Raw genomic sequence first — 20,800 nt, forward strand, 5'->3', positions numbered from 1 at the left:
CACTGGGTGCAATCTCCCCTCGTGCAAGAGTCACCATTTCCCTCTTGCATGTATTTCATTTATAGATTTCTTGAATGGTCAATGTGAGTACAAACTGGCCGGCCAGTCATAAATGGCCAAAACTCATAAAGAGCACTTGAATAATAAAATGTACAATGTATATGTTTTCATTCGGAAAGTCCTAGCTCGGTCTAGTCTTTTCCACCTGTCACATCTGCAATGAATAATAAAATATCAATTCCATAATAGTTGTTGTCCCTATGGACTTTGTTATTCCGAGTCTCAGAATGGCTGTAGAATATGGGTTAGATTTTAATCACAATCTTAAGAAGCAACTAGAGGAGCTTACCCAGTTAGATGAACTCAGACAACGGGCTATGCTGGAACAGGAGATTGTTCGGCAAAGAAGGAAACACTGGCATGACCAAAGGATTAAGGTCCGGGAATTTCAGAAAGGGGATCTGGTACTACTATATCAGTTCAGATTGGGTCCTAAGAAGCCGAATCTAAAGATATCCTGGGCGGGACCATTTGAAGTGGAATGGGTTTTCTCCAATGGCACGGTAAGACTGAAAGACCTATCTGGATTACTGCTGCCAGGGGTGTATAATGGAGCTAAAATCAATCTCTATTATTCAGAAGGTAGAGAGCCTTGCGAGGAACAGGGTACTGAGGATCTGGGTGCTGAAGACCAAGAAATTCCAGAATCAGCTATCTTGGGGCTTTTTCATGTGCAGTCAGTTCCAAAACCTGTTTCAGACCATTACCAGCGCGACCAAGCCAGGCTGATACCAAGACCAAAATAGTGGGGACAACGTCTTTTAGGGGACCAACGGTCAGATGGAATATCAGTGGTAATCATTTCAATGATGGGTGAAAGTATTATCCAATGCATGTCTGCCACGTCAGTTGTGGTGCACAGAAGTCTAGGAACGATAAGTGGTGGAGCTTTTATGGCGCGAACGCGTATAACAGTACAGCGAGTAGGATTTTTTCCTCACAAATCCCTTGCGCGACGATTACCTCTTGTTGTCCACACTCACCATCGCCGAGCTCTGAAGTATCTTCATTGCAGCCGCAAACTTCATCCTCTGAGGAGACAGTGGATTGTCGTCTAACTTTGCCAGCCACACCTGGGTACGGTTTTGAAGAATCAAGTAAGTCTTCTTCTTCTTCACCTGCTTCATCATCTTCACGGTGCATGGGTAGGAGGAAACTATCATAAAAGATGCAGGACACTATCGACAAAACCCAAGCTCTTATTACTACTACAAAGGAAACTCTTCCACTCATCCCGTACAACACAATTCAGCGTTATGTGTTTACTAAGCAAGCTATGTCTCTACTCCAACTGTGGGACTTGCGTGTGGTTCTGCAAGCCACAAGGATTGAGTTTGACACAACCATCATAAGGCAAGTCTTGGACTCTTTCAATGCTAAAGATGGCAGTGCTATGATTTATGGCCAGAAAGTGTCTGTCACACCATAAAGCATTTCTTTTGTGTTTCGTATTACAAACGGGCCCAAGCCGTCTGTGGCAATTGTAGAGCAGATCAGTGCAGCTTTGAAGGAGGATGATACTGCTAAGAGGAAAAGGAAAGCCACTGCGCAAGGGATTCCAGTTGTTGCAGGACTGGAAGCTCCCTTTGCCTATCGATTTGTGGCTGAAGCTGTGAGTCTGAAGAATAACCCGACATATGTGTCAGAGAAACTTTTTGCCATGCTTTTAGCAAAAAGACTGGATTCCAAAGTCTCTATCAATCTTTGCCAGATATTGTCGCACAATGTGCTTCAGCAAACTGCCAAGCTGAAATCTCAAAGTGTATTCAAGGCTTGGTATGTTTGGCAATTTCTATACTGGGCAGCTGCTCCAGACACCCATGATCAGGTGAGAATGGCTTGGAGTCAGAAGCCGTTTCCAATATCCAAAAATATCGACTTGTCATCAGATCAGAAAGTCAGTCAACTCCTACTGGTTTGAAAAGGAAGGCTAAACAAGATGAACCTGGCAATTCAAGAAACCAAGGATGACACTGACTAAGAGTAGTGCTCTTCTGAAGCAGCTAGAACGTCAAGTCAAAACAGTGTCTATCGAAAGGACTCCAGTTAGCCAGACTGAACAACAGACTGACCAGACCACTAGTGGAATCATCCAGTCAGCAGGCCAGATTTCAGTAACCACCAATACTGGCCAAGATCAGACAAAAAGGCTAATCCTAAGAAATCAGTAGACCAGGTTGATAAGGGCAAAGGCCCAGCTCCTCCAAATCCACTGGGTCGAGTCTCCATCCCATACAGTGAAGAAGCATTGCACTTGACTAAGAAATACAGGTTACAGCAACTGTAAACTCATCCACTCAAGGAACATCTCCTGTTGCAGAAATTTGATTATGCTGCATTACCTTATATGGCTCCTGTGAGACAGTCTATGAGCCAACTGATTCTGACCCAACAACAGTTAATGATGGATGTTCAATACTCATTCAGTAATCATGATGATACTATTGTCAATTGTATGGGACAAATGCTGGATGCTGCAAGGTCAGAAGATGAAATAATTAAGGTAAAAGCTGAATTAAGGGAGGTTGAGGAGCAGATTGAAAAGCTGGAGCAAGTGAGAGCATCCCAGAACTTACACCACACTCTCCTTGAAGCTCACTTAGACAGGACCATTCAGCAGTTACAAAGTAAGCTAGCCAAGATAGAGTCTGAGATGCAGACCATGCAGGAAGAAAAGGATGAAGCACAACGAGCTGCTGATAGGTTCGAAACCATGCTAAGTATGAAGCGAGTTGAGTTCAACTCTTTACTACTCCGCCACAATGCTCTGAAGCCCACCCTAACAGAAAGATATATCTATAATAACCTAGCCGAGATCTTGAATCCATCAGGCAATGCTGTTTTCAATATGGATAACTTGAAGTCTCTTATTGAGACGATGCAGAGTGATTTGAAAAATAAAGTTACTGAATATAACAGTGCTCTGACAAATCAAGTTATCCTTGATTACATTGAACATCATACTACCATTGAAGAAGATGAGGATAAGGAAGAAGAAGCAAAGAAGGAGGAGGATGAACTAGACGAAGGGCATAATGATGATGATGATGATGCCTCTCCTCCATCTCCACCTCCAGGATCTGGTACTGGTGGTACATGGCCAACTGGAGGAAATCAGTCACCCACAGGCAGACCAACCAGACCAGCATGAAGGACAGTAGTCGCGCAATCAACAGCCAGAAGAGCAACACCCAGCAACACTGGGAGTCTACTGACACACCAGTCACAACACAACAAGGGTGTTAAAGGGAAAAGCAAAGCTGTGACTGAGGGACCAGCAGGTGATGAGAAACATTCATTACAACTCATCACGTTGAACAAGAGATTGAGACATCAGCAGGCTCCTGTAACCAGGCGGTATCTGGAGGCTGATGATCTTATCTCTGATCTGGAACGCTTTCAGCGAGACTGTATGTCGGAGCCAGGGAAATGGTTGAGCATTGGAAATCAGTTGCTTTCTATGATCAAGAGGCCTTCCAATTACTTGCGCATCACAACACAATACAACTGTTGGAAAGGGTGCCTGAATGGATACTAACTGTTGAAGAGAGAGTAACAAATCCACATTGGCTATGACAGTCTACTGCAGATTGTCGCTCTCTGGCTATGGAATTAGAGCTTCTGCTAGGAAACAAGCCGACATATAGATGCATGAAGGATGTCAGGAATCAATTGAAAGAGGTTTTAGTGCAAATGCAGATTGTTAGGGGAGTTCAAGATCAAAGGGTGCGGACCATTCTTGAAGACCAAACTGCCACCAGCAAGGGACCTCAAACTAGAATGTCAGTGGGAGAACAGGCAACTGGTCTCCGCAGACTCTTTCAGCTGGTTAGAGTAACCAAAAAAATGATGCAGCAAGAGAACCAGGCTGTCATTAACTTCTTAGAATTTGTGCCTGATTCCCCACTTCTCTTGTATGCTTTACCAGCAAGAGAGGCAGAGTTGCCAAGAGAGGCAGAGTTGCCAAGATTTTTTCCAGCACTTTGCCCTCAACATCTTGAACCAGTCGATCGGCTCACATATTTTAGGATTACTGATGAACTTCAGGATTAGTATGAGCGATTGACTGTGGAATGGAAAACTTGGCAAACGTTGTTCAATGAAGCTCTCCAACTGAATGATTTCTAGGAGCTGAAAGAGAAGGTGCAGAGGATCAAACTGTGTATGGGCCAGTGGAAAATTCAGATCAGAGGCCTCACTAAGATTACCAACCAACTGCTGCAACTCACTGTTGAGTCCTCTACACTGCCTGAAAAGGACATTACAGCTAAACCAGGCCTGGGACCACAGTATAGAGAGATGGCTGAGATTCTTTTTGAAGCTTGGATCAAAACCAATCAGCCTCTCCCGGAAGGATGGATCCATATAGCCTCGCATTGTCACAAAATGGCCAGAAATAGGATCACCAAAGGCAAAAGCACGCTCTATGATCCCGACACCAAAACCTATCATCCTCTCACGCCTTATGAAATGGAGATGACCACAGAAAGGCGGGATCAGCTTGAGCAAGAGGCCATTTACAGACTCATTCAGAAGGAGAATGCTGGCACTGGGACTTCTCAGATGCCATCCAGGACAAAGGGTAAATGGAAGCGGGTTCAGTGGAAGGATACTGGGTAGTTCCATCTCAGAATTTGGTCAAGGATTTTTCCTTCTTCTCAGTTGCAAGGTTGATATCACTGTGTGTAGATGATGAGAGCTCTACCTTGGCCTTTTCAGCTGCCTCTCGCAATCTTTGTATGGCAATCTTTCCAGCAAAATCAAATGGTGGATTTTTTTTCTCAGAAATTTTGGAATCTTGCCAAAATTCAAGAATGGAGTAGATGGCTGAGACAGTCTCACTAGGTGGGAACCGGCTCCTGTGAGACGCACAGTCGATCAGTCAGTAATTACCACGGGAGTTACCACAATAATTCCCAAAGCATATAAATAGGACCCACTACATTGTAATCGGGCTGGCATAAGTCGCGGGCATGAATTGAGTCATTTGTCGGCTATACCTCTGTTAAGCTTTTGATTCATAATCCTTAGCCCTAAGTTGTTCTTGAGCTACATCATCTTCATTGTAATCTTTCATCTATAATCCCAAATATAGCAATACAGTATGTTCCAGTCATACATACTTTGTCCTCATTCTCTCTGAGTCTGAATCTGAATCTGAATATCATTCTCAGTACTTCAGTCTGGTTCTCATTCCAGTAGATGTATTCCAGTTCAGTTTCTATTTCTTTGTTTAGTCTACTGTTTGAACTAACACATCACTAGTAGCTGTAAACTTCTAACACTGGAATCAGCTATCTAAAAGATATCAGCTCCAATTCTAGCAATTATTAGTGCCCAAAAAAAAACCTAGGTTTAGTGTAATCCCACCTACAAATTTTGAATTTTACGTGCAAATGAGGTGAAAATTTGAAATTTGAAGGTGAGAAATTTAGTGTTAAAACTTTTCATTAATCAATTTACCTCCAAATTAAAGTTTCTCATATGTAGGTTTGCCAAGTCTTTGGGAAAAATATTTTTTCGAGCACCGTTGCAATGCAACACATAGTCACACACGTCTCTCTCTCTCTCTCTCTCTCTCTCTCTCTCTCTCTCTCTCTCTCTCTCTCTCTCTCTCTCTCTCTCTCTCTCTCTCTCTCTCTCGCTTATGACACATCATAAGTGCAGATTTTTTTGGAGAAAAACCTTCATAATTTCAAGAAATTTCTTATATGATCAATTTTCCTCTTGCAGACATCACACAGTCACACAGACGTCTCTCTCTCTCTCTCTCTCTCTCTCTCTCACACACACACACACACACACACACACACACAACAACAACAACAACAACAACAACAACAACAACAACAACAACAACAACAACAACAACAACAACAACAACAACAACAACAACAACAACAACAACAATCTATAAGTGCGCGGCAAGTTTTTGAGAATTTAGTGTAAAGCCTTCAAAATTTCAAGAAATTTATTCTAATATGGAGCAAATTTGAAATGGAAGTATCCTCTAGCCACATTCGGTGGAGAGAAACCCTGCAAATTTTAGAAATTTAGTGTAAAGACCTTCAATTTTTTGAGAAATTTAATGTAAAAACCTTATAACATGGTCAATTTACCTTTTACATTTCTCATATCTAAAACTATTCCATAATGGCAGTGGGAGTCCTTTGCCACGTGTGACAAATTGCGAACAACAAGGAAAATCCAAGTCAAAAAAATGAAGCCACTGCCTACTAAACTGGGCAGTGACCTTCACTCTATCCATGCTCCATTCCATGCTACATTTGGCATTCGAAACAACAATTTCTTTCTCTCTCTCCTGCTTCAATGCCACCCACTCAAACCTTATCATCATTCACCAACAACGGTATCACTCTTCACCTCATCTGCCCTACAATTTACTGCTCATCTTGCATACCCCCTCGTCATTAGCTTGCTGCATCATCCTTGCACCGCAAAGGTTAGGCTGTTGTCCATGCCATCTCATGCTTGTCTCTAGTGTCCACCTTGTGTGACAGTGACTACCTTGTGTGATGGTGACTAGTGGTTCTCGCAGCAATCTCAACTCTAGAAAGCAACAGTGGAGGCTCTTGGAGCAAGCTCAATCCTCAGATGCTAGCACCTCTATTCTCTTTTGCCACTATTGACTTCCAGCAAGCTCAAACATTGGACTCCATGTGCTATTGATGAGAGAGAGTCAGATGTGTAGAAACAACAGAAGGTAGTCCAAGAATGTTGGTTGTGCTTTGTTGTAGCCTTGGGTTTCACAAAGTTTGTGAAGTACTAGGACACATGGACCTGTGAGGAGGCTCCATAGGTGAAGGTGATGCAAAACGTGACATCTTATGGTTGTAGTGGCACATAAGGGGAGGGTTGTTGGGGGGCACAAATGTAGGCTAAACTGACAAATGAGGGTGGTGGGATGGGCTGCAAGGGCAGTATGGTCAGCTGCAAGAGGATGAGGATGGTGGCAAGAGAGTTGGCAGGCATATTCAGGCTGACAACAATAGCTGTAGTGCAATGGAAGGAGCTACCATATTGTGAGTCTTTTGACAGATACGAACAATGGGCTAGCCATATAAGGTGTTGTTCGCAAACGACGGACTGTAGCCCAATGGTTATGGTGGACATTAATGTATGTGGGACGGACGTGAAAGCATGGATCCCTGCAAATTCTATCGCAATACCTGCCCAAGAGCAGTCTATTGTGTGGCAGATCGGTTTGGACGTTGAGACCGAGGAGGCGCGCATGGCCGATTCTCTACTATGCCTCCATTTTCATGAATATTTTATGCATGGTTTTGATGGCTCGATATGGCTATAGAGCATCACATTAAGAAAGCTGGAGCACCGAGTGGGCAAGAGGCTGGCCTGAACACAAAGTGGGGAGTTTGAATGTGGCAAATGACATCAAAACAACCCCAAATGAGAAGTGTATGGGGGTTGTGTCTTCAATCTTGTAGGGATCTTCAATCTTGCAGGGAGATTCCGGTTATAGCGGCCTGGGATGTGATAAGCAGGTTCTTTCTCTTAGCATGAAAAGTTGACGAATAAGGTAAAATAAAACAATGAGGTTGATAATCCCACCATGCCTTTGCAAATGACTGTGTTGATGGTCGCGTAGAGGCCCGTTGAAAAGAGCGAGCGAGACCCACCGTAATAAGGTCGTGCAAGCTCGTCTCCCTAATCGTGGATCCTTTTCGTGACCCCTCACTAATGTAGTGTGTGCTAGCCTCCGGGTTGCTGCGACTAGTGCAAAACCCTTGAGATGCCTTGCGGAAAATGGACTCTGTAGCATGGTCTAGCCTAAACAAGAGAAAAAAAGGGAGGTTGTGAGTGCAGCAGGTGGCGCAAGGAGCAAGAAACAGCACAAAATTTTCCTAACAAAATCCGCGCGTTGAGGGGCATCCACGTGGGACTGCTCGTGCACAGGTGGCGCCAAGAAAGATGAGAAAGCAATACAAAGTATTGGGTTAACACATGACTTTCCTGGTACACAGATACACAAGGTGTTGGGCCATCTCTCTCTCTCTCTCTCTCTCTCTCTCTCTCTCTCAAAAGCGATGGCAGGAATGTTGTACATTTCACTCTTCCTTCATGTGGGTCGTTCACTCCTCTGTTTCCTTGTCGTTCTCTCTTTTGAATCCTGCCATTGCCGCCAACTTACGTTCCCTCGCCATGGCGCTGCGCAGGAAGTCCATTCTCCCGGCCCTGCGGAGAAGCTCATCAGAGCTCTTAACCTCATACCCACTGAAATGCACCCCTCACCGGGGCACGATTTGACCTCTGCCCCATCAGCGGTGCCACGCTTGCAGGAGAAACGCACAATGCTCAAGGTAATGAGCAAAGAGGCCTATTTGAATGGAGATGAGGATGTTGTGAGTGTCGACGAGTTGGGCATGCGTGCGGGCTACTTCGTCCTCAACGGCACGTATTCGGCCAAGTGCGTTTCTGCTGTCTTTGCTGGTTGTTGTGCACGTATGAAGTAGTTTGATATCAAGTAAACATGGTACTGCGATTGGCACAGTGCTTCATTAGTTGTGATTTGTGGAGCATCAAGAAAGGCTGTATTTGTGTAGTTCTGTAATGCTGAAAGGCATGTGCAGTTTTGTAATGCTGAAAGGCAATTTTCCCTCTTCAGGATGTTCTACTTCTTCTTCGAGTCCCGCAGTAACAACACCGACGATCCTCTGATGCTGTGGACTACTGGCGGTCCAGGGTGTGGTAGTGAGCTGGCTTTATTTTACGAAAACGGCCCTTTCTACATCACTTCCAACCTTACACTGGTTTGGAATGACTATGGATGGGACCAGGTATAGATTGAAACACAGCCAGATTTGAGTCAGTTACTTCCATTTCGCTTTTTGTTCTAAATCTTTTTGGTTGCACTGACGAGCCTTCATTATGCTTCAGATTTCCAACATTATATTTGTTGATCAACCTGTCGGGACAGGATTCAGCTACACGAGTGATTACAGAGATATTCGCCATGATGAGATCGGTGTTAGTCAAGATTTATACGACTTTACGCAGGTACAAACAAGCCGCACATCTCAAACCATTGGAATAGATTGTTCTCAAACAGGATTGTCTACAACAGGTATTCTTAAATTATCATCCAGAATATCGGAGTCTGGACTTTTTTGTGAGCGGAGAGTCGTATGCTGGACATTACATACCTGCTTTGGCTACTCGAATTCAAGAGTATAATGCGCAAGGAAAAGCTTACATTAACCTAAAGGTGTGTGAGCTAGCTCGGCTGATACTAGCACGAAAGGTGTAGGTTCAACTCTTAGGTCTGGATTTTTATTGTTCCTGCTTGATACTTGCAGGGTATTGCCATGGGGAATGGTCTTACACAGCCAGACATACAATATAAGGCCTATTCTGACTATGCATTACAGATGGGCTTGATAGGTGATACTGCCTACAAGAGAATTGAAAAACGCTTTGCGGTCTGTAAAACCAGCTTGAATATGTGCGGTAAGGTTCATATTTTTGCTTGGAGTTAAATTGCAGGTTCTCTAGAATTTATGTTCCCACATGATATGGTATTTATCTATGATACACTAATATATATGGCACGGTTGACAGGTCCAACACAATCTTTATTGTAATGGTATGGTTGACAGGTGAAATGCAATCTTTATTGTTGGATTCACCCAAGATTTATGGATGATATGACTTGGGCACACAAGAGTCTACTCCATGTGCAACTAATATCATCCATTAGATCTTGAGAGAGAATCGAGTTCCATTAGATCTTGAGAAAGAATCTAAATGAAAATTGACATAGCATTCCACTTAACCATATCGTATATACTAGTGCATCATAAACAAATGCCATAAAACATGTGTGCAGGAGTGCATTTAATTGGTATGAGGAATATTGCTTTTTCTGATATGTGTGATGTTGATCCTGCAGAATCCGAAGGGGGAGGAGTAGCTTGCGCTGCAGCATATCTAGCTTGCAATCGCATTTTCGATTCCGTGATCTCGCTACTGGGAAACACAAATGTAAAGCTTCTTAAAGTAAAATTTTTTAGACGAAGTTTCCATCTTGAGAAGAGAAGGTGAAGCTGACTATTGGTTGTGGATGATTGTAAACAGTACTATGATATTCGGAAGGAGTGTGAGGGAAGTTTATGTTACGACTTTTCGGATGTAACAACCTTTCTGAACAGTGACGACGTGCAAGAGACCCTTGGGATTACTGATGGTTATGAGTGGGTAGCATGCAGCTCGTCAGTATACGACGCCATGATGCTTGACTGGATGCGGAATGCTGAGAAGGGCATTCCTTCTCTCCTTGAAAATAACATTCAAGTGCTTGTCTACGCAGGAGAGTATGACTTGGTCTGCAACTGGCTTGGTGAGTGTGCTCGAGACCTGACAATTATTTTAAACCTGTGTCAATAGATTTAATGCGATCGCATTTTCTGTGTCACCGAAACATCACATTCAAGCTCTTCCATGTCTTCGATGGTCAATAGTCGACGGCAAGTCGTTTGGAATTTCTCATGTTTAATTTGTGCAGGCAATTTCCGATGGGTGTCAGCAATGAACTGGTCAGACCAACAGGGTTTCGTTGAGAAGAATTTTACAAGCTTCATGGTTAATGGGGAAGAGTTTGCAGCTGTGAAAAGCTATGGTGCCCTCTCTTTTATGAAGGTAATTGTGTGGATTGTATCCACTCTTTCTGTACCTGTACCCCAAGCTCATGCAAAAATTTGCACATGTTGCATTGCACCTCTATTTCTGCTTGTTGTGTTCTTGTGCTGGTGATGCCATGTGCATTTGCAGACTAGATATAAAGGATTATATTATGATGTTTTTTTCAGATGTATAATGCTGGACATATGGTACCCATGGATCAACCAAAAGCGGCTTTAGAAATGATGCGGCGGTGGACAAGAGGCTTGTCTTTGGAAGATGGTAGTGTAAGCAAGAGTTTTGGGCTTTTGCGAGAAAGAGCTAGTGCACTAAATGCAGGTCACCAAAGCTTGTAAGATAAGTAGTGGCAGGTTAGATTGTGGGATACATATGCAATGGAAAATGCGAAGGCTGTTGGATGAGGAAAAATGCTAGACATTTGGAGACGTTGACGAAAGGTCGGGTGAAACACAATGATATTAGATGGCTGACATGTAGGCAGCAGAAGAGCGCTTTTGCTTGCCAAGTATCTATAGAAAGATTGCATGGCAAGCAAAATACGGTGGCAAATGAAAGCCATGGTAGAGCATAGCAATGCTCTTCCGTGGCTTACATTCCTCACTATATACTACTTGGAAACTTACCCACAATGTTATGCAGGTTATAGCAGTGGCGGTGATATGGAGGAGTAAATCCTTCCTTGTAGAAGCATTGAAGAGCAAAAACCCAAAACGGTCTCAAGCCCCCGAGTGATGTGAAATGGATATGGCATATGTACATGTCCATTTGTATTTATACTCCAAATTGAGACAATTGTTTCCAGCAGTTTTAGATATAGAGAGGACAGTAAAAAGCTTTTAATTACAATTTTCTTCAAATTATATGCAAAGGAATATGAAAACTAAGGGCTAATGAAATGATGAGTTCTGATCAACTAATCCATCTTCAATTGGGCTTGTACTACGAAATGGCAATATGCAAATCCTGCAAAAAGAGGTTAATAAATTTACTGGTACAAAAACCCTGCGAGAAACCATTTGGCACTGGAAAGAATATAGAAGCATGTGGGATATGATTAGCAAATGGGTAAGCTCGATCCAAGCACCAGCAGTAAGGTTCCAAGAATCACTTCATTGTTCCCATCGTCAAGGTCGGCGGTCAGGGGGCTGTTGATCCTGGCCGTCTTATCTAGTGGCCATTATCTGCCGTAATCTACACTGCAATCATTAGATGCTTGCCAAACCAAATCAGCATGCGTGATCTGCATGATGCCAACCGATTTAAGGCTTTCCCAATAAGCACACCGTATGTCGGAATATCACGCACAGAATGTCTCCACCGTACTGGAATGAAACTCAGCCACACTCTGAAGCTATGTGCTTTCCAAGCCACTTGTCAAGTAGGCCACAACGTGAACCCTAGTGTGCTATCAGTGCGCTCCGGTTTCATTGCAGGCCCCTTTCCCCCCTGACACTTTATACCCCGGTTTTTTTCTAACACTGTACACACACACCACTACGTCATTAAAAGAGTGCGCACATGAAAACTTGTGCAAGGGAAAAAACTTGTAGCTTGAAATAACGGAGGCTACCGCCATGGCAGCTTCATGCACATGATCTCTCTCATCTTCCGCAAAAGCGATCTATTAGCCCTCTTCCATAGAACTTCAATTTTTAGCGTTTTAAACGTTGCGGGAATCTTTACTATACGTCTGCATTTCTTGTCTTTGCCGGTTTCGATAAGTTTTGAGTTGCATGTATGCACCGCATTGTTCAAGAAAGTTGATTTCACAAGTCCCTTTAGGGTCAGGAAATTTTAAAAAAGAATGTTTTCTTAAATTCTCCAAGTGGATTTTCTCCTCCTCCTCCCCTTCCTTCAATTGGTTGATTGTTTTTTTTAACGGCTCAAGGTTAAACTGAGTCATACATAAAGCAATAATTTGCAGATAGTAAAATATCATAGCAAAGCACTAGTTTGTAGACAGCTGTTAGTTGAAAATTCTATATTTATGGTTCTTATGATGTCATTTGAATATACTTATCCCTTGTACAAAAGCTCGCAATTAATTACTAAAAGAAATGTTGGTATCTCACTTCTCGATGTATACTTATAGATCTCAAAGAGAGAGAGGGGGAGAGAGAGAGAGAGAGAGAGGAGAATTTTATAGTCGTAAGAAACTATCCCAAGAGACCTTAAACATCTATGTGACCAGGAGAGTTGAACTCAAGACCTTAAAAATCCTATGTGACCAGGAGAGTTGAACTAAGACTTGTTATTCAAGGGGGAAGTGGCATAACCAATCTACCACATTTGGGTGATACACGTTATACCATTTTGCTTTTTTTTATTAGAGAGAGAGAGAGAGAGAGAGAGAGAGAGAGAGAGAATATTTATCATTGCCTCATTACACACAGACTATCTGGATCCCAAAGAAACAAAAAGTGTGATTTTATCTTACCTCAAACATAGGGCTGTGTGTGTGTGTGTGTGTGTGAGTGAGTGTGAGAGAGAGAGAGAGAGAGAGAGAGAGAGAGAGAGAACTTGAGTGTCATCATGCTACTATAGCTAAATATGTTGGCTTCACTTCTTTTAGCAACATACATTGGACATGCTTTGTGCGCTTGGAGGTGCCATTACCTCTCGTTAGTTGCCAACCTAGGCCTTGATCGAGATAGAGTGCTAGACATGGAACATGTCACCATAGTTCAATAGAGTGAGTTCGTTGGTTTAGCAGTAGGGTTTGACATGTTTTGGCAATTTGAAGTATCCATCCCCTTCACACTCCAATGAATCACCTAGAAGTTTAGTGTCCTTAGAGAATTGCTCTCTCTCTCTCTCTCTCTCTCTCTCTCTCTCTCTCTCTCTCTCTCTCTCTCTAAATGCACATGTCATGAACTCATTCTCCAAGATAAATACACAAAATGCGGAATCATCACGGTAAGTGAGCCCATACTTATTGGTTCTCAATCTCTACGATCTCTATTCACATCTATTGCATCTGCAAAATTCTCTCAATGCTACGGCGAGCGTGGGTGTGTGTGTGCACCATGTGTTTGTCTATCTTCATGTTGCACCATTGAACCCCAGAGTGAATGATACTTTCCATGTCTAGCGTCCATGTCTACCTACATGCTGCACCATTGAACCCTAGAGTGAATGATACTTTCCCACAAAACCAATGTATCATGGCCTAAGAAATATTGCCAATCAAAACATGTTCTTGTATGAGAGAGAAGGTCGTACACATCCATACATCCTTGAGCCTATAATTCCCTTATCCAAAACCTCTGACAGCATAGTATGCTGTTTGCAAGGTCAAGAGTCCGACTATCATACCCTACTTGAGTGCTGAGCGCTTTATCACATTTTCAACCCATATTATTACTTACATACCTTTCCCTTCTAGCCAACTCTCATTTGCCACCCTCATAGCATTGAGAGTTATTAAAGGAACTCGGCATCGAGTGTGAGACATGGTGCACTTGGTTGCATAGGTCATATTTGACCTTCGAATATGATAATACAATCTCCATGAACCCTCATATCCACAATCCTCAAGCATTGGGAGTCATTGATCAACTCGATGTTGAGCATGAGACATGGTTCATTTGGTCCCATTGGTCAGATTTGACTTTCAAGTACGTTAACTCACTCTCTCTCTCTCTCTCTCTCTCTCTCTCTCTCTCTGTGCTTCGAGTATTGGTTACACCCAACAATCAATAGGCCAAATAGAAGGAGATCAATTGAGAGTTCTTGGATACTGATGTCAGACTTGATGGATTCGTTCACTCTCAACCCACCCATCTATCTTCTCTTCTTCGAAAGCATTTACCTACAAACTTTCTCCAGAGGGTAGCCATAATTCATACTGTTTGATCATAAATCAACCAAATCACTTGTTTGCAATTTAAAATCTATTCTGAATGGAGCTATGTAATTGAAAAACTCTACCTCTAGATAATTCAAGGCTTCTTGCCTTTTGCCATTTGGCCTCCTCTCTATCACCTTAAGTGTGCTATATTGGTTAAACCATTTTTCTCATCAATGAGAGAGCTTGAGTCGGGAACTTGTTGGATAGATCTTTGAGGTCCCTTAAGATTGTTCCTACCTCTCCAAAACAATAGGCTTGGTATCATGGGACCTTGCCTCCTTCAAAATAGTGTCATCAAGAACGTCATCAAGAATCACTCTACCCATGTCAACTATTACACATGGCACGCTTTTAAGATGCAAACATTGTAGGATTAGTGGATTACATCTTGATAGAGGCTTACATTTATCTAATATAGTCGGCCAAACAAGCTTCTTGGTTGGTTTGTCCCACTCCGCCTTCGATCTGTGTGTGTGTGTGTGTGTGTGTGTGAGAGAGAGAGAGAGAGAGAGAGAGAGAGAGAGAGAGAGAGAACTCCTCACGGGTGTCTGTGTGTGCATATGCAAGAGAAAAAGATGGAATTGATTATTTGAGTTTTCCTCTAGAGTAGCACGTTTTGAATGCAAGGATGCTTTTTTTTGTGTGTCAAATCTCTCTTTCTCTTCCACTTTTTTTATCTCTCTTTTTTCTATCTGTTTTTGTTGCAAGAATGTCTTTTTATTTTTTGGGAAACTTCCCAAAATACCCCTCAAATTTCAAAAATTCGCAAAATACCCTTGTATCTATTTTGGTTGGATTGTTCAAGATTTTCTTGTCTTTATTCCTTTTTGACAATTGAGCTGCCTCTTTTTTTTTAAAATTACCTTAAGTGCGATGAAATTTATATTAGAAGAGCAAATTTTTTACAAAATGACTAGGACTACATCTGGCTTAAACCAGTTCAAAGACATAGAGCATGTAATTTGTCACTAACTATCTCGCAAAAAAGGGCAATAATGTCTAAAAATAATGAAGCAATTCATCTCCAAAGCCACATAACCAACTCAAATTCTAGTTCTAGCATCTTGGATTGATAGACAATCAGTCTTCTTATGGAAAGTTACAAATTTTTTAATCTTTGGAGAAATTTTATCTCACAACCATGGGTATTTTGGGAATTTTGGAGAATTTGAGGGGCATTTTTGGAATTAATGTCAAAACATTGGGGGTATTTTGTAACATTTAATGGCCTAGTAACTTGTGTGTAGCGAAAAATAGCATGAACATAGTGAACATTTCATTAGAATAGATTGCTAATGAGCATAACAAGAGTGCTTGGTGGAGAGAGCAACAAAAAGCATAACACCTAGTTAGATCGGCATGAACATACTTCAAAAGAGAGAGAAATTAAGCTATTGAGGAGATGGTAGAGGAGATGAGCATGCAATGAAGCTTGGTTATTGCATCACAAAGCCAAGAGTTGTTGGTGTAGGCCTCCCTTCTCCAAGCTTGGAGTAGATAATGAGCTTTCCATTAAAGCTTGAGAAGGAGAGAGAGAGAGTCTTCTTGATTCACACATGAGATTGTGTGTGTGTGTGTGTGATAATACCTTCACAAATCAGCCCCCTCTCTCATCTTGGTCGACCCCTCTTACTAATTCCTCCTACTGGCTTCCCATTGGACCTTTCCAAGCTTAGCCGATAAGAATTAAGAGACATAAGTGATAGCCTTGTGACATGTGCCCCTCTTTCCCCTTTTGTAAGATCTTTAGGTATTAAAAAATGCAACTAAACTCTCATTGTCTTCTGGCCAATAGGAAGTAGACAAGCCATTGGTGGGCTGCTGAATGCTCATTGGACCCTTGAGAGACTGTCCAATAGTCTTCTAGAGAGCTTAATTCTTATTGGTTCTTTTATTAAGTGTTTTTAAATGAATTAAACTAAAGGTACTCTAGCCTAATTCTCATTGGTCCACCTTTATGGCCATCCAATAGGATTTGAGTGCACCTTGGCGGCAACTGGGCTAGGGAGCTGAAATGTGTCCCTTATTCCCTTTGTGTAAAGGGGCTTGCATAAGTGTGTGTGTGTGTGTGTGTGTGTGTGTTTCTCTCTCATCCCCTACTAAAAGGGCTCGCCCCATCAATCTAGGACCACTTGAAGACTTTTTGTACACTCACAAAGCATCCAATTTCACTAAGCTTGACCATTTGGACTTACCTTTGAATTTTGGAACCTTAGCATTTTGGAAGTCTTAATGGGTTGAACCTTATGTCTTTGGAGCCCATTGTTGCACATTGCTCTTTTGCAGATGGCCCCCCCTTTGGATCCCTATTTTTTCTCCTTTGGATCCCTTATGTGGTCGGTCTGCCAGCTTAACCAATATTCTAGCTTTTTCGCCCCTGGCACTTTCATATATTAAATGATCAGTTTAACATGAGAAAATCATTTAGGAGAATTAGATATTAGTTATTATGACATTACCTCTCTCTTGAAATCATCGTCGTCCTCGCCTATGGGATAGAGAAGATAAAGCCTATTCATTAGTCCTTTTTCTAGTGGGTAGAGGATCCCTATCTTACCCTACGACATCGTTCCAGATTGGATGACTAATCCATTTGGCGCTCGAGAGCCTAAGGCTATCGTAAGCATGTCTGTTTTCATAGTAGAGTGACAAGCTCTACTTGGTGTTTGGAAGACGTCGTCTCAACAAACTTGATTCTAAGCATGCATACTACTTCACACTGTGCACAATAAAGAAAAAAAGAGCCTTATAAGACCAAAAAACTTTCTTCATTTTAAACATTTGTACATTTGCTTACTCTAGGGAAGCATTGTAAGCATTGACAAGGTTTAGGTTATCCTTTAATTGCATGCCTTGCATCCATCTAGCATCTTCAAAAGGATAATTCTTAAACTTAATAAGATATTGTCGGATAGTCTTACTGCCTCTTAATACCTTGTCTTCAAGTCGGAGAATGGACTCGCATTGCAGCACCTCTTCTTGGTCCTCGATCTCGGGTGGGTCTTCAATAGTTGGTTCTTGAGGTGGCTCTGCGATCTTTACAGTGTCTTGATCAACTATCCTTATTTGATGGTAGCCACTTTTTAGGTCAATTCTACTAAAGTAGATCGACCCTTGTAGCTTATCAAATAGGTCTTCTACCCGTGGAACGGGAAACCTATTTTTGATAGTGATCGTATTTAATACTCTATAGTCGACAAACATACGATATGTGCCGTCTTTCTTTTGCATTAGTAGCTTGGGTGAACAAAATGGAGATGAGCTAGGCCTAACCATGCCCTTCTCAACTAACTCATGCACTTGCCGCATAATCTCCTCTTGTTGAGCTTGAGAAAATCTATAAGGAGGTTTATTAGGCGATGAACTTTCTGCAAGAAGTTCAATTGCATGGTCATCATTGCCTCGTTTAGGAGGTGGTTCACAAGGGATGTGGTCAATAAAAACATCTTGAAACCCCTTGATAAAATTGGATAACTCTAATTCCTTGTGATTGTTTTTTTTTCTTTTGCTAAAGCACTAGGTTCATTTTGAGAATCTTTAACAAAAATCATGCACACGGAAATAGAGCTCTTTATTGACTTATTGAAAGCTTGCGTATGTATAATGGGTATGGTGTTACCCAACTCCTTAGCATCTATGTACATATTTTTTTCCTGTACTTAAAGTAGATTTTTTTTTCAGGGAATTTAACATTGGCAGCCATGCGATCAAACTATGGTGCCCCTAGGATTACATCTTCATGCTTGAGAGGAGAGATAAAGAACTCTTCTTTGTCCACATAGCTTTGGACATGGAGCCTCAATTTCCCGAATAAGGGAATGACTGAAGCTTCTTGCCCCTTGCAAGCACCATCTACGGGTAGGACATCTCCCATCTCGTAAGCTTTGTATGCCTAGCTTGGTGGCCAACTCTGTGGATATGAAATTGTGAGTAGAACCAGGGTCAAAGAGAATAAATGCATCATGTTCTCTTACCTTTTCCCAAGCATGGCATAGAGGAGATCCTTTGTGGTGAGCTTCGTCTTCTTGGATTTCGACCAAGGTAGCTCTTGAAGGCTCATGGTGGGTGTTCTTTTGGGGACAAGCGTGGTACACATGCCCTTGCTCGTCGGACTTGAAACAATGGTTATCCTTGCGATAACACTCAAAATCTTCCAGAGAGACATTGTAAACTCCCTTCTCCTTAGCTTTGTTGTTATTGGAATTGCCCTTAGGAGACTGTTGGACACTATCCTTCCCCTTAGGCTCATTGGAACCCTTATTTTCCGTGGGCTTAAGATTTCTCTTAGCCCCTGTTTGGAAATTAATTTGAGAAGCCACCATAGTATGGTGTATAACCGCAGATATGGTGCGTGGCCTTTGGGAGTTGACATACTCCACCATTTCTTCAGTTAAGCCCGCACAAAATTATTGTTTTTGCTCTCCAAAATCCAATTTTTTGAAGACAGTGGCTTTGAGTACATATTTGCGAATGGATTTTAGGGAGAGAGCTTCATGTTTCACCATTTGATGAGTACTTTCTCTTTGGCATCAGTGGCCAAAAACAGCTTCATGATGGAAGCTCGTTAAGCTTTCCATGTTCGTGGAGCTTCAACGTTGGCCCGTAGACTAGACCACCATTGCCTGACGAACTTTTGAAAGTGCATAGCTACATGGTGTAGCTTAGAGGACTCCATGAAGCCCTCATCTCCAAATGCTGCATCAAATTGTTGGATGAAAGCCAAGACTTTGTCTGTAGCACCAAAGGTGCCATCGTAGGTAAGGAAAGAGATGCTCTTTTCTCCCTCTTTGAATTTCTTGAGCTTGGACGATCTCTTCCATGCGCCATAGGATTTCTTATGGCCTCTTCTTTTTGATGGTTCAAAAGTTGCACCATCGCTTTCTTCAGAAGATGAAGAATTTGAGGAAGATGGAGAAGAGGGTGACCTCTTTCTCGCCTTTTTCTTCTCTTGCCTTTTGTCATCCCTCTTTGAATTATGGTGTGGAGAAGTGTGCGATGGTCTTCTCCGTTTAGGACGTGATGGAGAGCGAGCGTTTTGCCTACCGTCTTCCTGGAGCCATCTTCGCCAAGGTGGCATGATACTCACTCGTTCCTTTGGTGGGGGCTCTTGAGTTCTCCTTTGGGAAGGAGATGCATCATCAAGAAGCAAATTTTTTAGCCCTTCGTATGGATCCTCTTCTTCTTCCCGAATCGGAGAGAGGCCTCTTTTGGAAGTCTCATAAGGAGGCTTCCTATGTACTCTCTTGTCATGGTGGGGAGTTTGGAGAATCCCATGATCGCGAAGCTGCCATTGCACTTCACTTTGGAGGGATGGATTGCCCATGGCTTGTTGAAGCATGGAAACAAGGTAGTTAACAAGCATAGGGGCGTCATTAGTAGACTGCTCATTAGCAAAATCAAAGCTATCAGCATTAATTTCACTCTCTTTACTATTGTCCGCCATTCTAACAACTTTTAGGTGTAAACGTTTTTAGGTGTACTTTGGCACTTGAAGCCCTAGTTGCTACTCCTCTTTACCCCTTTATAAAGGCCCCCAAGCTATTGTACCCGTGGCTCGAATACCATTAATTGCAAAGAATAGAAGAGAGGGTCTTTCAACACCAAAATAGCACCCGCTCCTATCAAGCTTCCAATAGCTCAACAGTGGTTAAGCTGTAGGCAAGCCCCGTAGGACTCCATTATTAAGACCATAGCTCTCGACGGTGATGCCCCATTATCTACACAAAGGCAGACACACTGCCAGGCTAAAAAATCCTATTCTACTTACTCAATTGCAATTAATAATACCAACCATTTATAGCTAGCTTGAGGACCTCCTTCTTGAGCAAGATAAGAGAAACCTTGTGCTCTGATACCAATGTAACATTTAATGGCCTAGTAACTTGTGGGTATAAGCATGTTAACTTGTCATGCTTTTTGTGCTAGTTATCATGTGGCAACAAGCATATCTTGTAAGCATAATGAGAGTGTAACTTTTCAAACGTGTGGGAATCCATCAAATATTTCAAAATAGGGAGACCACCCTGAATCCACTTTCCTGACCATTTACGTAGTGTTACTCTGAGGGGAGTGGGGCAGTCAAAATGCGTGGAGAGAAGCGGAGTGGGCCAGTCAACATGCATGGAGAGAAGCGGGACGCAGGGGCCAGAAGTAAGAGGGGCGCAGGGGCCAGAGGTAAGAGATAACCAAAAACAAAGTCGACCCCTGAACTTT

The 20,800-nt window shown here is 42.4% G+C and overlaps 1 protein-coding gene across 1 annotated transcript; it reads left to right on the forward strand.

Moving 5' to 3' along the window:
- The first annotated feature begins 8,094 nt into the window (after positions 1 to 8,094).
- Positions 8,095 to 11,676, forward strand: LOC147425116 (serine carboxypeptidase-like). Its single transcript, XM_086499631.1, has 9 exons — positions 8,095 to 8,506; positions 8,705 to 8,876; positions 8,977 to 9,096; positions 9,164 to 9,304; positions 9,396 to 9,546; positions 9,989 to 10,080; positions 10,174 to 10,435; positions 10,601 to 10,734; positions 10,905 to 11,676. The coding sequence occupies exons 1-9, from the start codon at positions 8,127 to 8,129 to the stop codon at positions 11,070 to 11,072; spliced, it is 1,620 nt and encodes a 539-aa protein (XP_086355757.1). The 5' UTR covers positions 8,095 to 8,126; the 3' UTR covers positions 11,073 to 11,676.
- Positions 11,677 to 20,800: the final 9,124 nt, after the last annotated feature.

This window comes from Adiantum capillus-veneris, chromosome 25 (genome assembly GCF_014529385.1).
Source record: "Adiantum capillus-veneris isolate H3 chromosome 25, ASM1452938v2, whole genome shotgun sequence".
Taxonomy (NCBI): Eukaryota; Viridiplantae; Streptophyta; class Polypodiopsida; order Polypodiales; family Pteridaceae; genus Adiantum; species Adiantum capillus-veneris.

What these genes read in the sequence shown, in the direction of transcription:
- LOC147425116 (XM_086499631.1), top strand. Translation starts at nt 8,127, where the DNA reads ATGGCAGGAATGTTGTACATTTCACTCTTCCTTCATGTGGGTCGTTCA. An exon ending in CGCTACTGGGAAACACAAAT is followed by an intron (nt 10,081 to 10,173) that starts GTAAAGCTTCTT and finishes GATTGTAAACAG; the next exon opens with TACTATGATATTCGGAAGGA. An exon ending in CTTGGTCTGCAACTGGCTTG is followed by an intron (nt 10,436 to 10,600) that starts GTGAGTGTGCTC and finishes TAATTTGTGCAG; the next exon opens with GCAATTTCCGATGGGTGTCA.